Source organism: Equus asinus, chromosome 25 (genome assembly GCF_041296235.1).
Source record: "Equus asinus isolate D_3611 breed Donkey chromosome 25, EquAss-T2T_v2, whole genome shotgun sequence".
Classification (NCBI taxonomy): Eukaryota; Metazoa; Chordata; class Mammalia; order Perissodactyla; family Equidae; genus Equus; species Equus asinus.
Window position 1 is genome coordinate 30489805 of NC_091814.1, and position 21049 is coordinate 30510853.

A 21049-nucleotide genomic window follows, 5' to 3' on the forward strand; every position below is an offset into this window, starting at 1 on the left:
CTGGGCAGGTGGAGAAGGAGTTTGGGGGTGAAGGCACTCAGCAGCCACTGTGCCCTGGGGCTTACAGAGGACATAGCTTAATCTTCCTTGCTTAAAACAAAAGTGATGTGTTAAAAGTCTGGATTTCCAAAACATAGATGAGGTGGTGAGCGTTTGATTTGCAAGAGGACTCCCAAGGCCTCCATTACTGACGACTTCCCCATCTATATCGTTGGCTCAGACCTCTCTCCTGAGCTCCATATCCATATATCCAATTGCTACTGGACATCTCCACTTCCACAGAGACGTCCCTCAGGCACCTCGAATTTCACCACGTCTAAAAATGAGCTCTTAATTTTTCCTCCTTCCACTCCCAATCTGATTATCCACCCAGATTCTTTCTCAAGGTTAATGGAATCACTGTGCACCCAGCCAGGAATCTTGCAAGCATCTTGAACCGGTTCCTTTCCCTCACCTACTGTGTATAATAAATACGGTCAGCAGGCGCTATCAGTTCTTATTCCTAGGTGTCTTTTGAATCTGTGCCCCACTCTGTGTTTCAGAGCAGGTGATAAGCAGGGCTCCACCACCTCTCACTCACACTAACGACAGGGGCCTCCACGTTCCTCCATTCGATCTAACTTCCTCATACTGCCTGGGTGACCTTCATGAACACGTATTTGACCAGGTTACTACTCGCTTGCTCTAAAAACCTTCAATGGCTCCAACTACTGTCAAGGCAAAGTCCCTAATTCCAGCCCTGGCACTTGTCCTTCAGTTTTTGGTCTTTGTAACTTCTTCAGTCACATCTGCCATCCCATATTACGTCCTCATGTTCTAGCCAGAGACCAGCGGTTCCTGTATGCACAATACACTTTAAAAATCTCTGTGCCTTTGCACATGCCATTTGCTCTCCCCCAGCTTAAAAATCAAAGAGTCAAGGTGGAGGACTGGGCTCAGAGTGCAAAGGAACAGAGGGAGGTATCCTATAGGACGCATACCCTTCCACCTGAGGGCTTGCAGGTGACTTGGAGAATGAGTATAAGGGCCTTGATGCCTGTGTGGTAGCCTGGGGTGATAAAAACCCAGGCACCCTGCTTTCCTCATTTCTCCCCAGGACCAATAGTGGGTAGAGGCTACAGAGGGGAGGTTTGATGGAAAAGAATTTATTCTCCAGAGAGGCAGTGATCAGGATCCTGCAGGATACCACTTCAGACCAGGCAGCTGCAGGGTCCCAAGCCCACCCTGGAGACTACCCCCAAGGTTGTCTCTTAAAAAGAGAGCCCCAAGGCATTAGATTGCAGGGCACCCAGCATAGCATCCACAAAGCTTCGTTACCTTGAGAACCAAGTCTGGCCTCTCTATGTGGGTCTATAAAGAGGCAAGTTGGTGGAGTCCCCAGCTACTGCTTGTAAAACTCCAAGGAAGACCTTCCAGATCTGGAAGAAATTGTGGGGCTGCAGGGAAGGGGAGAGCTAACCTCCTGCAGAGGTGAGGTGAAAGGGCAGGGTGGAGTTATATAGAGGCCCCCATTGACAGATGGGAGACCAAGTTATGGCCGAGATGGTAGCCACATCCACCTGTCTTGGCTTCCAGTTTCAGATGGCCCTTGGGCTGCTGGCTACGCTGGGGTCAGGGAGAGAGACCATCTGATGCTCGGGCAGTGTCTGCAGCAGGAAGAGAATGACCTCTGCAGTGTAACACACCTGAATTTGAATTCCAGCTCTGACACTTATGATCAATCTCAGTGTCATTATCAGAAAACAGATAACAATGCTTGCCTCCCAGGGATGTTGTGAAGGTAAAGTAAGACAACATTTGGAAAGTCCCTAATATGACGGCGGTTCAGAGAGCAGGTCTTGACAATTGGCAATTTCCTTCCTCATGTTCCCCCTGCACCTGTGCTTTCCCAAATCACAAAAACATGGGATGGTGGTGTTGGTAGGGAGCCTAGAGATGGTGGGAATCTTCCTATTTATCTGGATGGAGGACACATGAAACATGGAGCTCATAACTCAGAGGCTGGGGTGCCCTGGAGTAGAAAGTGCTGCTCATGGGTCGACGGGAGAAAGTCTGAGGGGGGTCCTGCAGTCTGAGCCCGGGCAGGGGTGGCCATGCTGCCCAGGCCAGGGCCTTGGCTGTGGTGGATTCTCGGCCCTGCACAGAAGCACATTCTGAGCCAGACATCATCCTTTCACCCAGAAGAACAGGGGAGGACACTGGCCCTGTCTAAAATGGTCTTCGTTCTCTCCTCCCTCCTTTCTTGTCATTTCCGTTTGCCCTGGCTATTAGCCATTGTGGGGTAGGAGCAGCATTTCACAGCGAACTCAATGAATTCTTTCAGGAAAGTAATTCTGAATGAGACACCCACGCAAACAAATGGTTTGACAGTTTGGAACTGTGTGTGAGTGTGTGTGTGCGTGTGGGTGTGTGCAGGGGGAGGTGTGGAGAGAGGGGGAAGGGAGCTGAAAACCTGTGAAATCAGCTGGGAAGATCTTTAGATATTGACTAATTTCAGCCCCACACTTTTCATATTATCCTGTGGACCAGAAATCTATCTAAATTGTCCTCTGTGGACCTCAGAAGTGAGAGCCAGAAGTAGGGGATGAGTGAGAGAAGGGCCCAGAAGCAGCTGCTGTTTCTGAGTGGGGTGAAGGGGGTTACTGAGGGTCTCCCCTGTATTCTGTGCTGACCCCCGCTGTGCACTCCCTCCCTTGCCTGCTTGCCCGCCCCGAGCTCTGGTTCAGCTCGCTTATGTACTATGCATGCTTCTGGGTGGCAAGCTAAGGGTCCCTACGACTAGAGGGTCTAAAGCCTAGGTACATTTGACATGCCGTTCCCTCCGCCTGTCAGGTATGTCCAATGACAAATGCTTACCTCTCTTGCAGGGCTCTGCTAACAGAGACTTACCTCTGAGCCGCTCAGGCAGACTTAGTGGCACTTTCTCCTACATTCCCACTGCCCTTTGTGAACACCCCAGTAGCCACACTGGACTGTAACTGCTTCTTTCCTCAATAAGACAATAACTATCTTGAGACACAGCCCATCTCGCTTTTGCTTAGCAACCTCATACTTAGCACACTGCCTGGAACAGAGCAGCCGTCACTAAATATCCCGGTTACTGGGAGACGGGTCTCAGCTAGATTCTAGGACAAACTGTGTTCTTTAATGACTGGAAGAATGGAGGTGCCTACACGTTGCTTGGGAGTCATGTCGTATTTCAACATCGGAATCACCCAGAAGTTCTTCTTGTAGTCTCTCTTACTGTAATTTGAGCCAATTTCTGGTGATTCCTCATCAAATGGAGAACTGAACAGCTGCTTCCTCATCAAACATCTTTCAGACACTGAAGACAGCAATTAAGTCACCCCTGGCCTGTGCTTCTGCAATTCTGGTAGCCTTTTGTCAGAAGATCTTGTTTTCTAAACCCTTTGATCATTTCAGATGCTTTTCTTTGGACCCTCAGATTTCCCTGCATCCTCTGAGAGTTTAATGACCCAAAGTAGGCTCGTGGCTTGAGTGAAGGCCTGTCTGATGTGCGCTAAGGAGGGTCTGTGCTGATGACTTCCCATTGCTTGTCACACACGCCATTAACCAGGTTGGCCCTGGGCAAATCTGAGAGGGAGGGTAAGTCCTTAGTATCCTTCCCATGTTCTTTTTTTCCTCCCTGGGGTTCCTTCTATCATTTTAGGCACCTCTCACCCTGTTATTCTCTCCTCCCTAAAGAAACCTTTATTTGCATCTCAATGGGATGTTAAGTTGTGTTACCTTGCCTTAAGAGTATTGGCTTTTTAACTGGTTGTAGAATAAAAAGTTTGTCTATTTGCAGGATTCAGAAGGAAAATGTGGGAAATACGTTAGGGCAGAGGGCGGCCCTAAACCCAGCCCCAACCATAGTCACTGACCAAGCCCAGGTGTAAAGGGAGCTAGCCCAAGTCCTGGCCAAGGACTTCTTCCTCTGCTCATCTTAGGCCAGTAGGAGGTAGGAGGAGACTGGCATTTGCCGATGGTAGGGGACCAACTAGGAGACTCCTGTCTCCTGCTGAGTCCTCTCAAAGCCTCCTAGAGTAGCTGCTTTGGGGAGCCACTTGCCATCTACTCAGACCCTACCTGGCAGCAGCACAGCCCAACTGAGCCCGGCCGAATGCTGGAGCACCCCAGCTAGATCTGTATTCCTGCCAGACTGTGTCATCTTTGTTTTCCGCTGTGGGTGCCATGACCTGGAAAACAGCTGCTGTGGTGCTGCACTCGCCCTGATTCTTGCAGCCACTAATTGAACAATTCGGAGGGAACTGTGCCACAAAGCCGCCCAAGGGCGAGAGCAGATGCAGCCGATTAATTACAGCTGGGGAGCTCCGAAGGGCTGCCCCAGGGAGCAGAGTGGGAGGCGCTGAAGGCCCAGGGGCTTGGGGTCCTGGGGAGTGCCAGGCTGGCCATTTCTAGGATTCTGGCAGAGCCTTGGAGGGGTGGAGTTGGGGCCTCCTACAGGTTAGGGGTTAAGGGGTCAGAAGAGGACCCCTTCTTGATAGGAACCTCACAAAGCCTGGTTCCCATCCTGGAGACTCTGTCTTCCTCTGGTTATATCTCCTGCCTGATAGCCGTGGTGGGAGAGAAGACAGAAACGGGACCTCGGCTCCAGGTTATTAAACATTCTGATAATGATGGCCACTAAGTTTTCATTTATTAAGTACTTACATGAGCCAGGGATGGTGCCAAGCGCTTTACATATTTTATCCCACTTAGGGCTTAAGCTACGAGGGAGGCACTCTTATTATTTCCATTTTACAGATGGGGAATAGTGTCCCAGAGAGGATGTCACCCGCTCAAGGTTACACAGTGAGTGGCAGAGCCCAGCCTGGTCTATCTAACCTGTGCTTTCAGCTTCCACACAACACCACCTGCATGGACCATCCTCCTGCTCTGGGAGACACTCCTAGGGCATCAGCATGAGAACTCATGCCCCAGCCTGCTCCTGGGTTCCCTCTGCTCAGGTCCCCCAGCCTCTCTCCCTTGGCTGAGGCCATAACTTGCTGCTTTCCAAGAAGCTCTGGAGTTGGCCTTGCCAATCACTGCCATCTCTCTGAGCTTCTCAGCTTCCATCCTCCCCCGTCTCTGCCCCTGCCCCTGTGAATGTCTACACTCCCCCCTGGGCCTCGCCCTTTAGTCATCTCTCCCGGTGCATGTCCAGTCTCCTCAAATGATTCTGGGAGTGGGCACTACTTGCTTTCTTCCCATCTCTGCAGCAGGCTTGATGAAGAGCTTGGTGCTGGCTCCTTTTCCTCCCCCAGTGCTGTGGATTGAGAGTTCTATTTGCCTAAGTGAGCCCAGAAAAGAGATGAAGGATGGTATCCTGGTCAAACGTGGGGGCTCTAGGGTCAAGTAGCTGAGGGTTAACTCCCAATTCTAACACTTACTAGTAGGTTGGCTTCTAGAAAGTTATCACACCTCACAGTACCTTGGTTTCCTCATCTGTAAAATGAAGCTAATGGTAATAATAGCTTCTACCTCATAAAAGTTGTTGTAAGGTCTAAATGAGATAACATACATAGGGTGCTCAGTGTGGTGCTAGGTGCCATGCAAGCATTTAGCCAATGTTAGCTATTATTTTTCTCATTCTCATATTTTATGGTTTAGAAATCTAGGCAGAAGCCAGGCTAGCTGAGGTCCAGAGGAAAAGTGGCTCCATTTGTATAAGCATCCTACACAGGTGGAGCCTCTTGGGGTAGTTCTTGGTGGGGACTGAGGGCAGGGGCAGACAGCCTGACTTGTGGAGGGAAAGTGGCTGGTCTGTGGAGATTGCCCAGGATGGTGTTGTCTACCTCTCTGATGGGCGTGAAGCTCTTGCCATGTCTCCAGCAGGCTGTCAGCACCCTAGACTGGGGTTCTTTTTTAGGAAAATTAGGCCTTAGTTAATATCTGCTGCCAATCCTCCACTTTTTTGCTGAGGAAGACTAGCCCTGAGCTAATATCCATGCCCATCTTCCTCTACTTTATATGTGCCATGCCTGCCACAGCATGGCTTGACAAGCGGTGTGTAGGTCCACACCCAGGATCTGAACCAGTGAACCCCAGGCCACTGAAGCAGAATGTGCAAACTTAACCACTGTGCCACTGGACTGGCCCCCACAGACTGGGTTTTTAAGAGGAGATGAGAGAGACTGATGTCAGAGCCCCCCAGAGCAGTCAAGGAAGGGGCTCCCAGAGAAGTCGCTCCAGGATGGAGCATCCCCAACTGATGGTCACGCTTTGTTCTGAAAGCTCCTGTGTCTGAGACTGGGATCAGGATGGTTCTGCCCTGAGCAGCCCCCTAATCAGGACAAGGCAGTGAGGACAAGCTGTGGGTGTGTAGACAGCTAATCCTCTCCTGACTAATCCACTCACTCCTTTCCTGTTGCTTAGAATTTTCCTGACTTGAGAGGGCAGGGATGCCAAATTTGTGCCTGCAAATTTTGCTCCCATCCTGGCTCCCAAAGACACCTGGATGCTAAACTCATGATGGCAAACTGTCACATTCTTTTCCCACATGTGGTGTGTGTGTGTGCGTGAGCATGTGTGCACACGTGGGTGTGTACACTCTTCATGGTAGGCTACAGCCCAGCTGACGGGCTCTGCAGGAATCTATGGCATTGGCGGTGCCAGCTCTCCTACCCGGTGTGAATCCTCGCTGGCTCTGTCTTAGCTGATAGTACATTCAAAACCTAATTGTTATCTCAGCAGAGTAACTCCATTATTCATCCTGACACCATCCCCCGTTAGCTGTTTGTTGCAGTGATGTTATATTAATGAGGCCTGCAAATAAATGAACGGGAGATCAGAGTGCCGACTTGTTTCTCAGGAAAGCTGGCTGACTTATTTATTTATTTCTTGGGAACTTTGCAGCGAGTCATCCTGGCCCTAGGCAGGTCGCTTTTGGCCTTTCCTGCAGAGATTTGGGGCAGCATTTCAGATAAATGCTTGTAAACATCCAGCGCTCCAGACAGTTTCACAAATGCATTCACATCGGAGAGAATCCAGGGGGAAAAATCTACTTTAAATTATTTGGGCCAGGGGAGAGCAGGAGGAAGCAAGAGCGAGGGAGGGATCATCTCAAACTATCATATCAACAATTATTTAAGCTTGATTTTGGAGAGCAAGGTACATGGTTTTCTACAACTAGTTTTCTCTCCCAGTTACATGTACCTAAGATAACGTTAAGGAGAATTTATATTCCCTAAGCATGAACCAGTGAGGTGTTGGGGAGTTATTGAAGCTGAAAAATTTATAAAGTAAAAGCTACAAAGCGGTCAGTGGAGAGACAACTGTGAAACCAGTGCACCTACAGTCCAGCATCAGTGTGGCCTGACCGGGCAATGTGGCAGGTGACTTCAGAAACACACAGGAACATTCTCTGATACTCAAACAGTGTTAGGGTTCCTGGACACTCTCTGACGACCCCACACTGGGAATTCATCCCTTGCATTTCAAGCCTGCTTTGCCCTTACCTCACCCTGATCTCCGTTCCACCTGCAGGCATGAACCACCTGGGCCCCATTCTCTGGGCTCTCCCATCAGGCTGCGAGGCTTGAGAAGTCAGAGCCACCAGGCTAGGGAATTTCCAACTTTCACCATAACCATCACCCCACTGACAGACACAACCAGAAACCAACCACAGCGAGTCTGGAAGCTTTAAGAAACACGTAATTAAAGTAACATCTATCCCAGATAAGCAAGAAGTGATCGTCCTAAGCTTAAATGCACTCCAAAATGCTCTTCCTGTCCCCCTCCCAACCATGCATAGGAATAAGTGTGGACCTGATTATGTTTAGGAAGACAGGTGAAGTTTACTTTAAGGCTCAATACAAAGGGTAGCCAATGTTCCCAGTTTGTCTGGCATCTCGTGGGACCTTCTAAGAGGATTCTGATCCTAGGCACAGATGTTTTTGGTACAGTTAGGGTGAGGTAAGGCGGGGAAGCATATAGCCAGGGACCACTCCTCCAGGCCTCTGACCAAGTATGGCATAATCAGGAGAGTCTGTATTCTGGAGTCAGAAGACTCTGGTTTTGAATTTGTTCTGCCACTAACCAGATGTGTGACTTTGGGCAATTACTTCCCTAAGCACTATTTCTCCACCTCTTCAATGAAGATAATTATAGCCATCTTTCAGGGTTGTTAGGAAGAGTAGGTATGAAAGTACACAGATCCTGGCACACAGTAGAGTCTTGTTAAAGGAAAGCTATTATTATTAAGACTCCCAGAACTAGGATGTGGCTTGTCTGTTCACGTCCCTGGCCTGAGGTTAGTGTCCTCATTAGGTGTGGAGACCCAGGTCCCTGCTGCAGTCCTCTTTCTAAACAGGAGACAATGGCAAAGGGTGTACATCAGTAGTTTCTGTCCTTGGCCCTTTGGAGGCAGCAGAGTGGCCTGCAGGGCAAGCAGTTTCCAGTCTCTTCCAGGTGGCCCATGTTCAAGGACAGGCTGGAGCTCTGCAGGGAGAGGCGGCATTCCCACCCAGGAATAATTTATCCACGTGATAACTTCCAAGCCTAGCACAGTGCATGGCATACAGTAGTTATTTAATATTCATAAATATTCATTTAATGAGTGAATTAATTTCCTTAGAACTGTGGCATCTCCTCCTTTTGCTCAGAATGCCCTGTTATGGGTTGAATTTTATTCCCCCCAAATTCCTAGGTTGAAGCCCTGATTCCCATTACCTCAGAATGCGACCTTATATGGAGATAAGGTCTTTACAGAGGAAATCAAGTTAAAATAGGACATTAGTGTGGGCCCTAATCCAATATGACCGGGATCCTTATTAGAAAAAAAATTGTTCATCTCCCATGCACATAGGGAGAATACCATGTGGACATGAAGGCAGAGATGGGGATGATGCTTTTAAAAGCCAAAGATCGCCAAAGATTGCCACAAACTGTCAGATGCTAGGAGAGAGTCATGAATCAGATTCTCCTCACAGCCCTCAGAAGGAACCAATCCTGCCAACACCTTGATCTTGGGCTTCTAGCCTTCAGGACCGTGAGACAGTAAATTTCTGCTGTTTAAGGTGCCCAGTTGGTGGCGCTTTGTAACTGCAGTCCTAGCAGATGAATACACTCACTTCGAGTGGAGACCTCTGTCACATGAGGTCCAAAGTCCCTTGACCCTTCCCAAATTTCTCTTCCCAAGAACATATGTAGTCTCTTTTCCCTTTCTGCTGGATGCTGGATGCTGCCCACTCGCAGCTTCTCAGGAAATGTTTTCTCTGGGCCTTCCTTTCTAGGGGGTGGCTTGTAACGTCCTCCTCTTTGGGGTCCCAGCAGATCCTGATGCACATGCTGGGAAGGACAGAAACGTGGTGGGCCAGGCATCTCATGGGCGTTCCAATCCTCTGCACGTCTCCTGTTCCTGGGGTTGAACAGGTGACATGTGCATGGACGCCCGGGATGACAGCTGGAATGGGAGCAGCCTGGGATGCCTCCCACGGGGGACAGAGTCATTATCACACCACGGGCTGGCTGAGAAGGAGCAGACGGTGAGTCCTGAGGGGGTCCTAACCTGAAGTTTATGCAAACTGGGAAAACCGATAGGCTGTAAGACATGTGCTACATGAAGCTGCCATAAAAGATGGGGCTCCAGGGGTGGGCTTGGTTGCCATGGAGACACTGGGGTAAGGAGGGGTTAAGGAAGAACAGAGCTGTTCATCTAACTAAGCTTGAGCCCACTCCTTTTCCTAAAGTAGAACTTCTTTGAGGTCATCTCATTGATTTTCCTGCCCCCTGGCAGGATGGCGCCCCTTCCAGTCCTCATTTGTTTCTAGGATTGGAAATTCTGCTGCTTCCAGCAGCCAGGCCATCACAGAATCCTTCTCTCTCACCCCTCAACAAGGATCTTTGTAGTAAATGGCTTTTGTTGGCACGTGAGCTTGCCCTGAAGGGGGTACACATTTTGAACATAAGGGCTGGGGGAGGTACATATAAAAGGGCATCGATCTCATAGAATTCTGATTATTAAGAAAAAGATCTATGGTAATGTCAAGCAATTAGCCAAGAAAGCCGAAGTAAAGGAAATGAGTTGAATCTTCTTAAAAAGTTACTTGTAAGAAATTATACATTTGTGGTAACAAAGGCCATGGAAATGAGGTTGTGCCCTTCTCAGTGCATCCCACAGAGAGGCCCATGAGACTGATTCTTCCCATTCCTGGTGAGGTTAACTTTGATCACGTGGTTAAGGTAGTGAATACCAGATTTTTTTGCTGTAAAGCTACTATTTTTCTGGTTGCAATTAATAAGTGTCTTGTGGGAAGATAGCTTGAGACTATGTAAATATCCTATTTCTCATCATACTTTCATTCACTAATTTTAACATTCATTGGCCATTCTTGCCTGAAACAATTATTACTGTGATTTTTGCCAAATGGCGATTTTCTATTTCCCTAAGTCCTTCTACAATTATGAGTTGGAATTCTATTGTAAAGAAGAGCTTCCTCTCTCCCTGTGAATTATTTGTTTGTTTATTTATTTATATCAAGAAGGAACCTAGATTCCTATTTGATTCTGTTGCTTGTAGTCCATTAGTTTCATTATGTATTTTCTTGCTCAAATTGTCCCAGATTTGGCCATTGGGGTCAAATTAAGTTCTGTGCCATTTTGACATGCACTCTACAGTTTTTTTTTAGTACTCTTTGCCAAAAATATATAACCTGAATTGAATCATGAGGAAACATCAGACAAATCCAGACTGAGGGACATTCTACCAAATAACTGGCTGGTATTCTTCAACAGTATCAAGAGCATGAAAAACAAATGAAGATTGAGGGTTAAAAGCACTAGGAGATATGACAATGGAATGTCACATGGGATCCTGGATTGGATTCTGGACCAGAAAAAGGACATCAACGGGACAATTGGCAAAATGTGAATAAGGCATGCATGTTAGATGGCATTATTGTACCATTGTTAATTTGCTGATTTTGATAATTGTACTGTGGTTATGTAAGATGTTAATTTTAGAGGATCTGGGCTAAGGGTATATGAAAGTTCTTTGTACTATTTTTGTATCTTTTTATAAGTCTAAAACTATTTCAAAAATGAAAAGTTAAAAAAATTGAAAATGACTTTTACAGGGAGAGAAGGATAGGTTGGGGGTAGGAGATGCAAAATGGAAGAAAGTATTCCTGACTATAGTGAATAAAATATTCCAGGCCTGGGTCTTTCTCCCACATGTCCTGTCCAGAATGATGTCCCCCGAGTGGCCTGAGACACCACACGAATTTGTCTCTCCCCAAAGACGCTGGTTCGTGTCTCCACAGCCTCTACTTGAAAAACACCAACAGGAGACCCCACTGCTTGGGGCCTCTGACTCCTGCTCCTGTGTTCACTGGGGAAATCAATTACAGCCTAATTACCTCAGGGGGTTAATTAGCCTCGTGTAGCTTGGGTGTCCTCTGTGAACAGAGCAGCCTGTCAGTCCCCGGTCAGTGAGCAGGCGCGTCGGAGGCAGAGCTTTCCCAGGGAGAAGCCTGCCTTCGGGCTGGGAAGGCTTTGCCCGTCCCTAGTTGGGGAGGAGACAGGGCTGGGGCAGCAGCCAGGGTTGGTGAGGTGCTGATGGAAGTGTGTCGCTGCCTGATGTAAGCTCACCTATACCACAGGCACAGAGACATGGAGACCAACAATTGCCACAGCAAGAACTGCAGAACAGAGCAAGTTCTCAGGCCAACAGTTGCTGGAAATCACTAGAATAAGGAAGAAAGCATGGAGCCCTGGGCGCCTCAGGAAGCTAGCCGTTTGAGGGCAGAGGCTCAGGGAACTAGCTGTCTGAGGGCAGAGGTGGGGCACCACCAGCAGCCCTTGCAAGCACCTTCCCAGCAAGATAAAGACACAAGAGAAAGACAGTAGGCACCATCACTGGCCACATCCAAGAGTCAAACGGCAACAAAGAAGCCCAATCTTTGAGGGGCAGTGTCTACACTCTCATGACACTGGGATGAATGAGGACCCGGATGTCAATGCTCTCCCACAGCACTGCACTTCCCCTGAGATATGCTGCCACGTGGGTGGATGCATCTCTCTGGTCTGTATCAGCTAGGAAGGCTGGATTTAAGGGACGGGCAAGCTCCACTTCTCGTTTTTCTTTACTTGGGCAAATCGTAGAGACTTTAAAAATGGTTTCATAATTAAATAAATCTGAGCTTAAATACTGGCTCTGCCACTTATCAACTGTGAACTTGGGCAACTCACTCCACTCCTCTGAGCCTCATTTCCTTCATCTGTAAAATGGAGGTGAGAATATTTACTTCCCATGGTAGTGCTGAGGATTAAATGAGACAGTGCCAAGCACACTAAATAAATATCTGCTCCTTCTTCAAATCTGTAGGTTAACAACACTCATTGAATTTTACTGATCTGGAGCTTTGAAATAATCGTAGAAATTTCCAAAATGCTCCAGAAATTTCCCAATACTCTGTGGCATAGGTGAAAGCCAGAGTTGCTTTCTTTGGCCAGTAGGGAAAACGAGGCAGGAAAAGGGACAGTGTATCTGCTCAGGGAAGAGGCAGAGAAGCAGCAGCCCCTTCCTGCTTCCTTAAATGTGTGGACCACAGTGGTACCTGCCCAGCCCTTTATTCCTAGTCACCATAAGGAATGTGCAATTAGTTTCAAAGCACAAGTGACAGCCAGTGAATAGGGAACAGTGAAGAGTGATGAGCACATAATGCAACCAAAGTTAAATACAACTCTTCCTCTCCCAGGCCATTCAAAACCCCAGCAGCTGCGTGTTCATTCACATCATCTATTCATCTTCCTTTGCAATTTGCTATTCAGGAAACATCATTTTCTTTTCGGGATAATTAATTACCTATTTCTTTCCATTAAAATGCACAAACAAATTGGGACGGAGAGCAAACCCTGAGAAACGGCACGGTGGCTAATGTAGCGCCTGCCTTTACTTTCTTCTTCTGTTGTTTTCAACTTTGTGACTCTGAGCTAATTGCAGCTCCTGAAATCACATTTCTGCTGAGAAAAGCTAAACCTGCTTTCGGAAATGTTCACGCACCATGCAGCCAATTTCTCATCCCCACCTGGCTCAGCCGGCCTGGCAGGGAGGCTGGGCTGGCTCCGCCTCGCTTGTTGTATGCTTGTGCACACAGACATGCACACACATTCTTGCACAGGCATGAGGACACACTTCCATACACTTGTCACTTACACCTGGACACAGGCCATCGAGACACCCACAAGAGGCTTTATCCAGCTGCACCCTAAATTGCACTCTATGCCAAGAATTCTTCCACAAAGGCTCAACTTGCACTCCTCACCCATGGCCCTAGGGTGGGCTCCTGGCCATCCCATCCTGCTCTGGGAACTTGGGGGACTCACCTCAGTGATTTGGGGGTTGGAGCACTTAACATTGTGGCTGGACCAGTCAAGCCAGGGGCTGGAGGGGCTGGTACAGTGCTGGTGGAGGGTACACCTGCGCTCGCCGCTACACCAGCCACACTCAAACTTCCGGTCGGCCTTTAGGCAGAGGCCGCAGCTCTCCCGCTGGGCTGCACACTTGTAGAGATGGACTGCAAAGAGAGGGGAGCAGGCACAGATGGGGTTGGAGAGGACTTCTCAAAGTTTACCCTCTTCTTGTAGGCGTGACAGAAGCCATCCCCAACCATGGATAGCACCAATGACCATCAGTATCATTGCAAGACTAATTGATGGGGAAGTAATAATAAACTGAGCCTCTTAGCAGTCGTTTATAGGCACTACAGAAAATATTCTTTAAGAGTTCTGGCTGTGGATTGAATCAGATCAGGGCTTTAATTGCGGCTTCCCCACTTCCTAGAAATGTGACAAAAAATTTAACCCCCTTGAACCTTGTTTACCTAATCTATAACATGCAGATAATCATTGTTTTTTGTGAGGTTTGAATGAGATGTTGTAGATTAAGTGCTCAGCACAGTGCCTGTAACATATCTGATCTTCTACACATGCTTATTATCTTTTCTTTGAACTCAAACTGCATTCTTATGCTGCTGCCTCTCTCACATAGGGCCCTTATTGCAAGAGAGAAGGACTAATTTCCCCATTCTAGGTAAAAATGAAACCCAAAGAGAGATAGAACAACTCTTGGAGCTTTCTAAGGTTAGTGCCCCAAGCTGGGGTCTGAAACTCCAGCTCTCGGGGCTGCTAGACTGTAGGTCCTGAGAAGAGAGAGAAACGCATCTCGCCTGGCATACGAGGAACTGGCTGGGTCTGGGAGACCAGTCGGCTTGAGCTTCCAGGAAGGCAATGGGGGAGGCAGTGGGGGAGGCAGAACTGATAAGGAAAGAGGGTTGACATGGTCCTATTCACGGCCCCTGTGGATGGAGAGGACATCCCCAGAGAGACCCGATCAGCTACTTAACAGGTCACTTTCAGAGTCTGCACACTCTACCTCTGCTTTGTCTCTTCCCGTCTTAGAAGCCCTAGACAGGCCAATCAGCAGAACTGTGTTTTGTGAGCCTGGGGCTTAGTCATTGCACACTGGTGTTTTGAACTCAGAGTCCTAAGTAGAATTCTCCAGAAGCAGAATACTCCAAAAGTCATTTTTCAACTCTGATGGCCAAGTAGACAAACTTTCAGGACTGAGCGGCGTGCCTCTGCTGGAGGTCAGGTACATGCCCCAGGGGAGGGGTAATTTTATTCTGTAGGTCCTCACCTGTTCCTCTGCTCTGTCAAACATCCCTCAGTCGCAGCTGCAGGGACTATATTTAAACATCCTCATGCTAACGCCTTGTTAAGGTTCAGGGCAGGACAAGGGAATCTTAAAATGAACAACTACACCTTGAGTATGCATTAATATGCACAGATGGTCCACATCTAATATCTCACTTGATCCTCATGACGACTCTGAGAGGAGGGCCTTTCCCCCATTTCACAGATAAGCACATGGGGATGTGGAGAGGAGCAGTAATTAGTCTGAGTTCACCTAGCTATAAGTGAAAGAGCCAGGATTTAAGCCTCTGTTTGTTGGATTCTAGAACCCGAGCCCTTAAACACTATGGCCCTCTCTACCCAACACAGTGTGTAGCTCCGGGAACAGTCGGACTCTGGGAGGGAAACAAAGGTGAAGACGCCACTGCCCGTGTACTCAAGGAGCTGCTTAAAAGTTGTGGAGCGACAAGGGAGGGTTCTGATGTAACAGCTTGGATGTGGCCGTTTTTCTCTAAGCTCCAGGTGCAAAGGCAACCTCTGGGAACTAAGCCCAGATCCTCAGCAGGGGAAATGTCTATCTCTCAGCACTGAGAAAATCTGGCCTGGGTATGAGGAGAAAGAGAAAAAAAAATCTCCCTGGCTCAGTTCCTTTCTCCCAGCCTAAGTAGCATCGATTTTCATGGCAGCATTTGGGGCAGGGAGCTGCAGCCCCATAGATGCTGAAGCACACGGGGCCCTACTGTAGCCCTTGATCTCCCCCTCTGTGCCCATGGGGTGACCCCCAGGCCGAGGGAGAGGCTGGGAGCCACCTGAGCTACTTGAAATGTGATGAGATATGTGGTTTCTGGTGGGGAGATAGGGTTCTAGGGGGAGGAGGCTTCACATCCCATGGTGGCCTGAGCCAATGGGAGGACAGTGATGTGGTTAAGCACATAAGCTCTGAAATTAGAGCATGTCGGTTCAAATCCTGGCTCTTACTATCTGACTCTTGATCTATTTCTTTCTTTCTTTTTTAGCTTTATTGAGGTATAATTGACATAAAATTGTAAGATATTTAAAGTGCACATCATGATGATTTGATATATGTATAATAATGAAAGAATTCCTTCCATCTAGTTAGTTAACACATCTGTCTCTCTATATACATACATTTGGTGAGAACATTTAAGTTCTACTCGCTCAGCAAATTTCAGTTATACAATTCAATGTTGCCAACTCTAGTCACCACGTTTTACATCCTCAGACCTTTTTCATCTTACAGCTGAAAGTTTGTATGCTTTTACCAACCTCTATTTGCCCTAACCCCTGGCAATCACTTTTCTATTCTCTGTTTCTATGAGTTTGACTTTTTTTTTTGCTTGGAAAGATTCACCCTGAGCTAACATCTCTTGCCAATCTTCCTCTTCTTTTTTTTTCTTCCCCAAAGCCCCACTACAAAGTTGTATATTCTAGTTGTAGGTCCTTCTAGTTCTTTTATGTGAGCTGCCACCACAGCATGGCTACTGACCAATGAGTGGTATGGCTCTGCGCCTAAGAACTGAACCTGGGCCACTGAAGTGGAGCATGCCAAACTTTAACCACTAGGCCATAGGGCTGGCTCTTTTTCTTTTTAGATTTCACCTTTTAGCGATACCATGCAGTATTTGTCTTATAAACATGGAATGCTTTGTGAATGTGCATGTCATCCTTGCACAGGGCCCATGCTAACCTCGGCATCGTTCCAATTTTAGTACACGCTGCCAAGGCAAGCATTCTTGGTCCATTTCTTAACCTCTTTGGGCCTTGGTTTCCTCATCTATAAAATGAGAACAATACTAGTACATACCTCTAAGGGTTGTTGTGAAGACTAAGGAAAATAATCTCCAATAAATCACTCTGTGAGTGCTAGCCACAGTGAGTGCTCAGCGAATGGGAGTAACTTTTGTCATCCTTGAGAGCAGGACAGAATGTTGGTATTTGCTCTATTGAGGGAAGTGCCTACCTGGCCCATAGGGGGAGCTCCACATGAGTTTGTAGAATGATGAATAAAGGTGGCCCTCAGGAGCGCCCCTTCCACATCAGCCCAGCTCCTTCCTGAACTTTCTTGCAATGGTTGTGTGCTTGCAACACACTGGTCCCTCCCACCCACCTTAGGACCAGGGGAGCAGCTTTAAAAACGTTCTTTGTGCAGTCACCAGGGCCAAGGACAAGGGAACCAGAACCTGATTAGAAACAATATCTCCATTTCCAGGGAAACTGGCAGGACATTCCTGCCTGCTGCTCTCCTAGGTCAGGTTCCACAGACACTTCAAAGTCTCTGGGAGCCAAAGAAATACTGCGATGAGCCGGCAGCTGCCTGGCGGATGCTCTGGTTGTAATAAAACAGGGTTCCCAACAGGACTCCTTTGATGGCTCCAAACGTTGCTTTAGGATCCTCTGAAGAGCTCCACTGATAGAAGCAGTGTATTATTCATGGCATCGCGGCTGGCTGGCCGGCTCTGATCCCTCCAGGCCCAGTCCTTCCTGGGGTCACAAAAAGATCAAAACTCTACCCAGAAGTAGCCACTTACCTTTCAGGTCCTGAGGGTTGTCGATGATGAAATTGCCATTCCATACCACAGCGAAGTCCACGGCCAGGTTGCTGATGTCCATCCCGTCGTACTGGTACTGCGGGGAGAGGGGCAGAGGCACATGGCCCATGAAGTTCTATATCACAGGGGTCAGGGATGCTGCTGGCATCTCAGGACTACAGGACTACAAAGTAGTCAGGACCAGGACTACAAAGTAAAGAAACCAGGGATCCTGGTTCCCTCTGGACTGAGAACGGAGTAGAGGGAGAATCAGAGGAATCCCATGTGCTGTTGAAATTATCCCTTTGGTGCCCTCCCCCCAATGTCCAGTCACTAATGCCAAGAGGACACAGACCAAACCCCTTAGCTTGGCATTCAATGCCTTCCATAATCAAATCCAAACTCACATCTCCAACCTTCTCTTCTACTGCTCTGCTACACAAATCTTTGAATCCACCTGTCTCCAAACACACCCGCCCGAGCCCCACTCTGTGCCTCTGCTTGGTTCACATTTCATAAGGGATGCCTTCCTTTCCCTACAGCCCCCATCCTTCAACGCATCTGTATTCTTTCAGTCCAGCTCAGACTCACCTTCCCCAGTTGTCTTCTCCGACATTGGGGCCAGCCCTCCCTCAGCCTCTCTGTCCCCTGGTGTTGCCAATTTCTGTCTTGAGCCCTGCACTTCCTGGGAGCTGCTCTGCATCTTCCCATGTGCAAGTCTAGTCTCTCTAGAAAGTCCACACACTTCTCTGTAAACCCCACAGAGCCTTGAGCAGAGCATGTGCATAACAAACAGTGGTGGAGCTGTTGGTTGGCCTGGCCCTGGGGTGGTCCTTTCTTTCCGAACATGAGCTTTACTTTTGTCAACAGTCCACCAGGGAAAATAAAGTGCCCACAGCTTTCTGGATACAGATCTGATCAGTGCTATCATAAAAGGCCTCAAGCTGTGGCCAGGAGTCGACTCCCTCTCCCATGCGGATCCCATGAGGACTTTTAAGCCCTTCACACACTTCAGAAGCAGCCCCTCTCGGTGGCCCAGCCCCTGTGCCTCTGTGAAGGAGATCTCTGGGAATCCCCTCCATGGGGACTGCCCCAGCCCTGCCCACTTAGCTCTCAGGGCATGTCACTGTCAGCCCTCTTGCCCCCAGCCCTTCCTGCTGCCTTCCTCTCTTTGTTGTGTTCCATTTCTTTCTCATCCCACCTTCCCCTGGCGCTTGGCGGCCTTCCACCGATTACAAATTCTATCAAGCGCCTGTGACCCGGGAATCTGACAGCTCCCTGATAAGAGGCCCAGATTCTCTTTATCTCTCCCAGGCGAATTAGCTTCCCTCAACACCTTTGTCATGTCACCCCCAGCCCCCATCTCCAGCTGACCCCCCCGCAGTCAGAGACAGGGAGTCGGCAGATGAAAAGATCTTCTCTGGGCTAGTATTATAATTAAACACCTCGTGCGTTGTGTCTGGCATTCCGGATTGGTTTAACCCTTGCTGCTCTTGAAAAGCCCTGCTTCCCCCTCCTCCCTTTCCATCTCCCTTCATCCCATTCCACTTCCTGCTGGTCTCTCGTGCAGCTTTCCTCCTGTGCAGCGCCCTCCAGTTTATCTACTCCCTGAATGGGGCAGGGTTTGCAGTGGAGTTGATTCAATTTGGCTGAAGTTCCACCGAAGGCCAAGAGCTGCTCTTAAACTCAGACAGGGCGCAAAGATCTCAACTTATGCCATTAGGGTCCTCACAGCATTCCACTTCCTCAGATACCGTTAACCTGCTCTGCTCTGGCTGAAGGGCCCTGGGTGCTTGTATGTTCCTTGGGGGATGTGAGGTCAGCCCATGGACTTGGAAGGTTCCGGAAGTGGGGGCAGGCTAGGTGAAGGCCTTGGCATGGGTGTGAGAGAAAGCCCTGCTCCAGGCAGGGCCGGAGCCCAAGTCCTCTTACCGAGCTGTTCTGGCACTGGACGCTGGAGCTGTTGAAGCGCAGGGCAGGGACCCGGTGGATGGCCCCCTGGATGTTGAGGACGCACTCATAGCCTCGCTGGCCGGACTGAGGCTGTGGCAGGTTTCGAGCCTTAAGGGTGATTGGCTTTACTTCCCCAACTGGTATCAGAATCTCCTCCGTGGGCACCAGCTGGGGACAGTCCTGAGGGAACAAGCAGAGAGGCTCCATCTGTCCTAGGCTCACACTGTCCTACTCAGCAGAGCCAGGGCAGAGGACAGGGTCCCGATGCTGGGCCACCCTCTTGTATCCAGGCATTTTGTACCCACGCAAGGACGTACCTCATTTAAGGGGCACGTGGAGTCAGCAGGGGAAACGAAATCTATCTCTTAGCTCCCTGGGCTTTGATATTGTCATCCCCATCCCACAAGTTGTCCTATATCTGGCGTGCATGTTACAATTTAGGAATTAATTTTCAAGCACTGGTGTGGCAAGCAGTGGATTTATCTCCTGAGACACAGGATAAAAGAGGCTCCACACGTCCCTGTCCCCAACCTGGAACCCCCACCTTTCGGTTTCATCTGTCCCCCAGCTCCAGCTCATCTTCCGTGGCATTGTCCCCACCCGAGGCGTTCTGTTATCGGAGGCCTCAGCTTCCCAGCTCCGACTGAGCACGCCTTTCCAGGAGGTGGATCAAGCTCTCCCAGCAATGCTCTAAACACTTGCTCTGGCTTTTTATCTCATTTCATTACCAGGCCCTGCGTGAATGCCATGTTGCTTTGGAAAACAAAACCGAAAAAAGAAAGTCTTGGTGGGGAGCGGCTGTGGGAAGGGCCGTCAGAGAGAGAGACGAAGCCAGAGAACGAGACTGATTTTCCTCAGTTCTATTCCTAGATGCTGCTTCTCCCCAGGAGGTCAAATTACCATCTGCCCACAGCTCCAATCCCCTGTCCACTTTCTCCCTCTCCAGGGAAGACAGAGCCCAGGAGCCTTTGGCAGTGAGGACGGGGCAGTCACCTCCGCATGCAGTCATTTCCTGTCTCCAGGGATCAAGTAGGGAAATTCTTAAAGGAGGCGCCTCTCTCCCCATCCACTACCCCTCCGCGTTGGTTCTGAGGGAGCATCTGGGAACGCGTGGGGGTTGATGTTGCTACCCTGCAGAGGGTGCTGCTGGCATTTAGTGCAGGGGGCCAGGACTGCTGAGCTTCCTGCAAGGTGTGGGACAGTCACCAATAATAAATTGTCCCTCTCCTAAAGCCGGAGGTGGTCCCTGGTAAGAAGCCTTGTCGAGCAATGGGCAGCCTTAGATGGGGAAGTGGGAGTGCGCTTGGCCTCTTACAGTGTGCTCCTAGGCAGTTGCTTCTTTTCTCTGGGCCTTGTGCAAGTCCTTCAGGATCTGGCCCCACCTACCTCTTGCCCTGTGGTTCTTGTGCATCATTGTCCAGCCAGAAACACTCACTGATACCCCCTTCCCTCCCACTCCATCTTCTTCCCTGCCCCTGTCTCAGTGCTTCTTTGGCTGATTGCCTCTAAATCAGCCTTCGAACTCAGCTCAGCATCTCCTTCTTTGGAAAGCTGTCCCTGAGCCTTTCCCCACACTGGCCTTCACAAGGGGTGATGGGTATCCTCCCATGATGACATTTGGCCCTCACAATTGTGATTTCTTGTTGACCTGCCTTCTTCATTGGTCTGTGAGCTTTGAGGACTAGGCTTCATCCCGTTCACCTCTGTATCCCCAGTCTTTATCCCAGTTCCCGACATGTAGTGGACACTTGGTCATTGCTTGTGGGAGGGGAAATGGAAAGTAAGAAAACAAAGCAACAGATGAAAAGATCTCAAATTTTCCCTCTAGCTCCAACTTTCTAAATTCTTTAGAGATGAGGGTAAAGTTCTGCCTTTTGGGCATCAAGAGACTTGAGAAGGAGTTTGATTCC

The 21049-nt window shown here is 48.9% G+C and overlaps 1 protein-coding gene and 1 pseudogene across 2 annotated transcripts in view; both read right to left on the reverse strand.

Moving 5' to 3' along the window:
* The window catches only part of PLXNA2 (plexin A2), a 207889-nt gene that overhangs the window by 37475 nt on the left and 149365 nt on the right, over positions 1–21049 (reverse strand). The window contains exons 10-13 of one of the 2 annotated variants that reach the window (XM_070496819.1): positions 19119–19319; positions 17187–17283; positions 13330–13520; positions 3375–3594 (exon numbers count right to left, since the gene is read on the reverse strand). In XM_070496819.1, the coding sequence (XP_070352920.1) occupies positions 3469–3594; positions 13330–13520; positions 17187–17283; positions 19119–19319 (615 nt within the window). In that variant the 3' untranslated portion in view covers positions 3375–3468. Of the gene's footprint in view, positions 1–3374; positions 3595–13329; positions 13521–17186; positions 17284–19118; positions 19320–21049 lie in introns of those variants that run through there. The other variant, XM_044757632.2, reaches the window with a different exon arrangement.
* On the reverse strand, positions 16288–16387 carry LOC123280927 (U6 spliceosomal RNA; annotated as a pseudogene).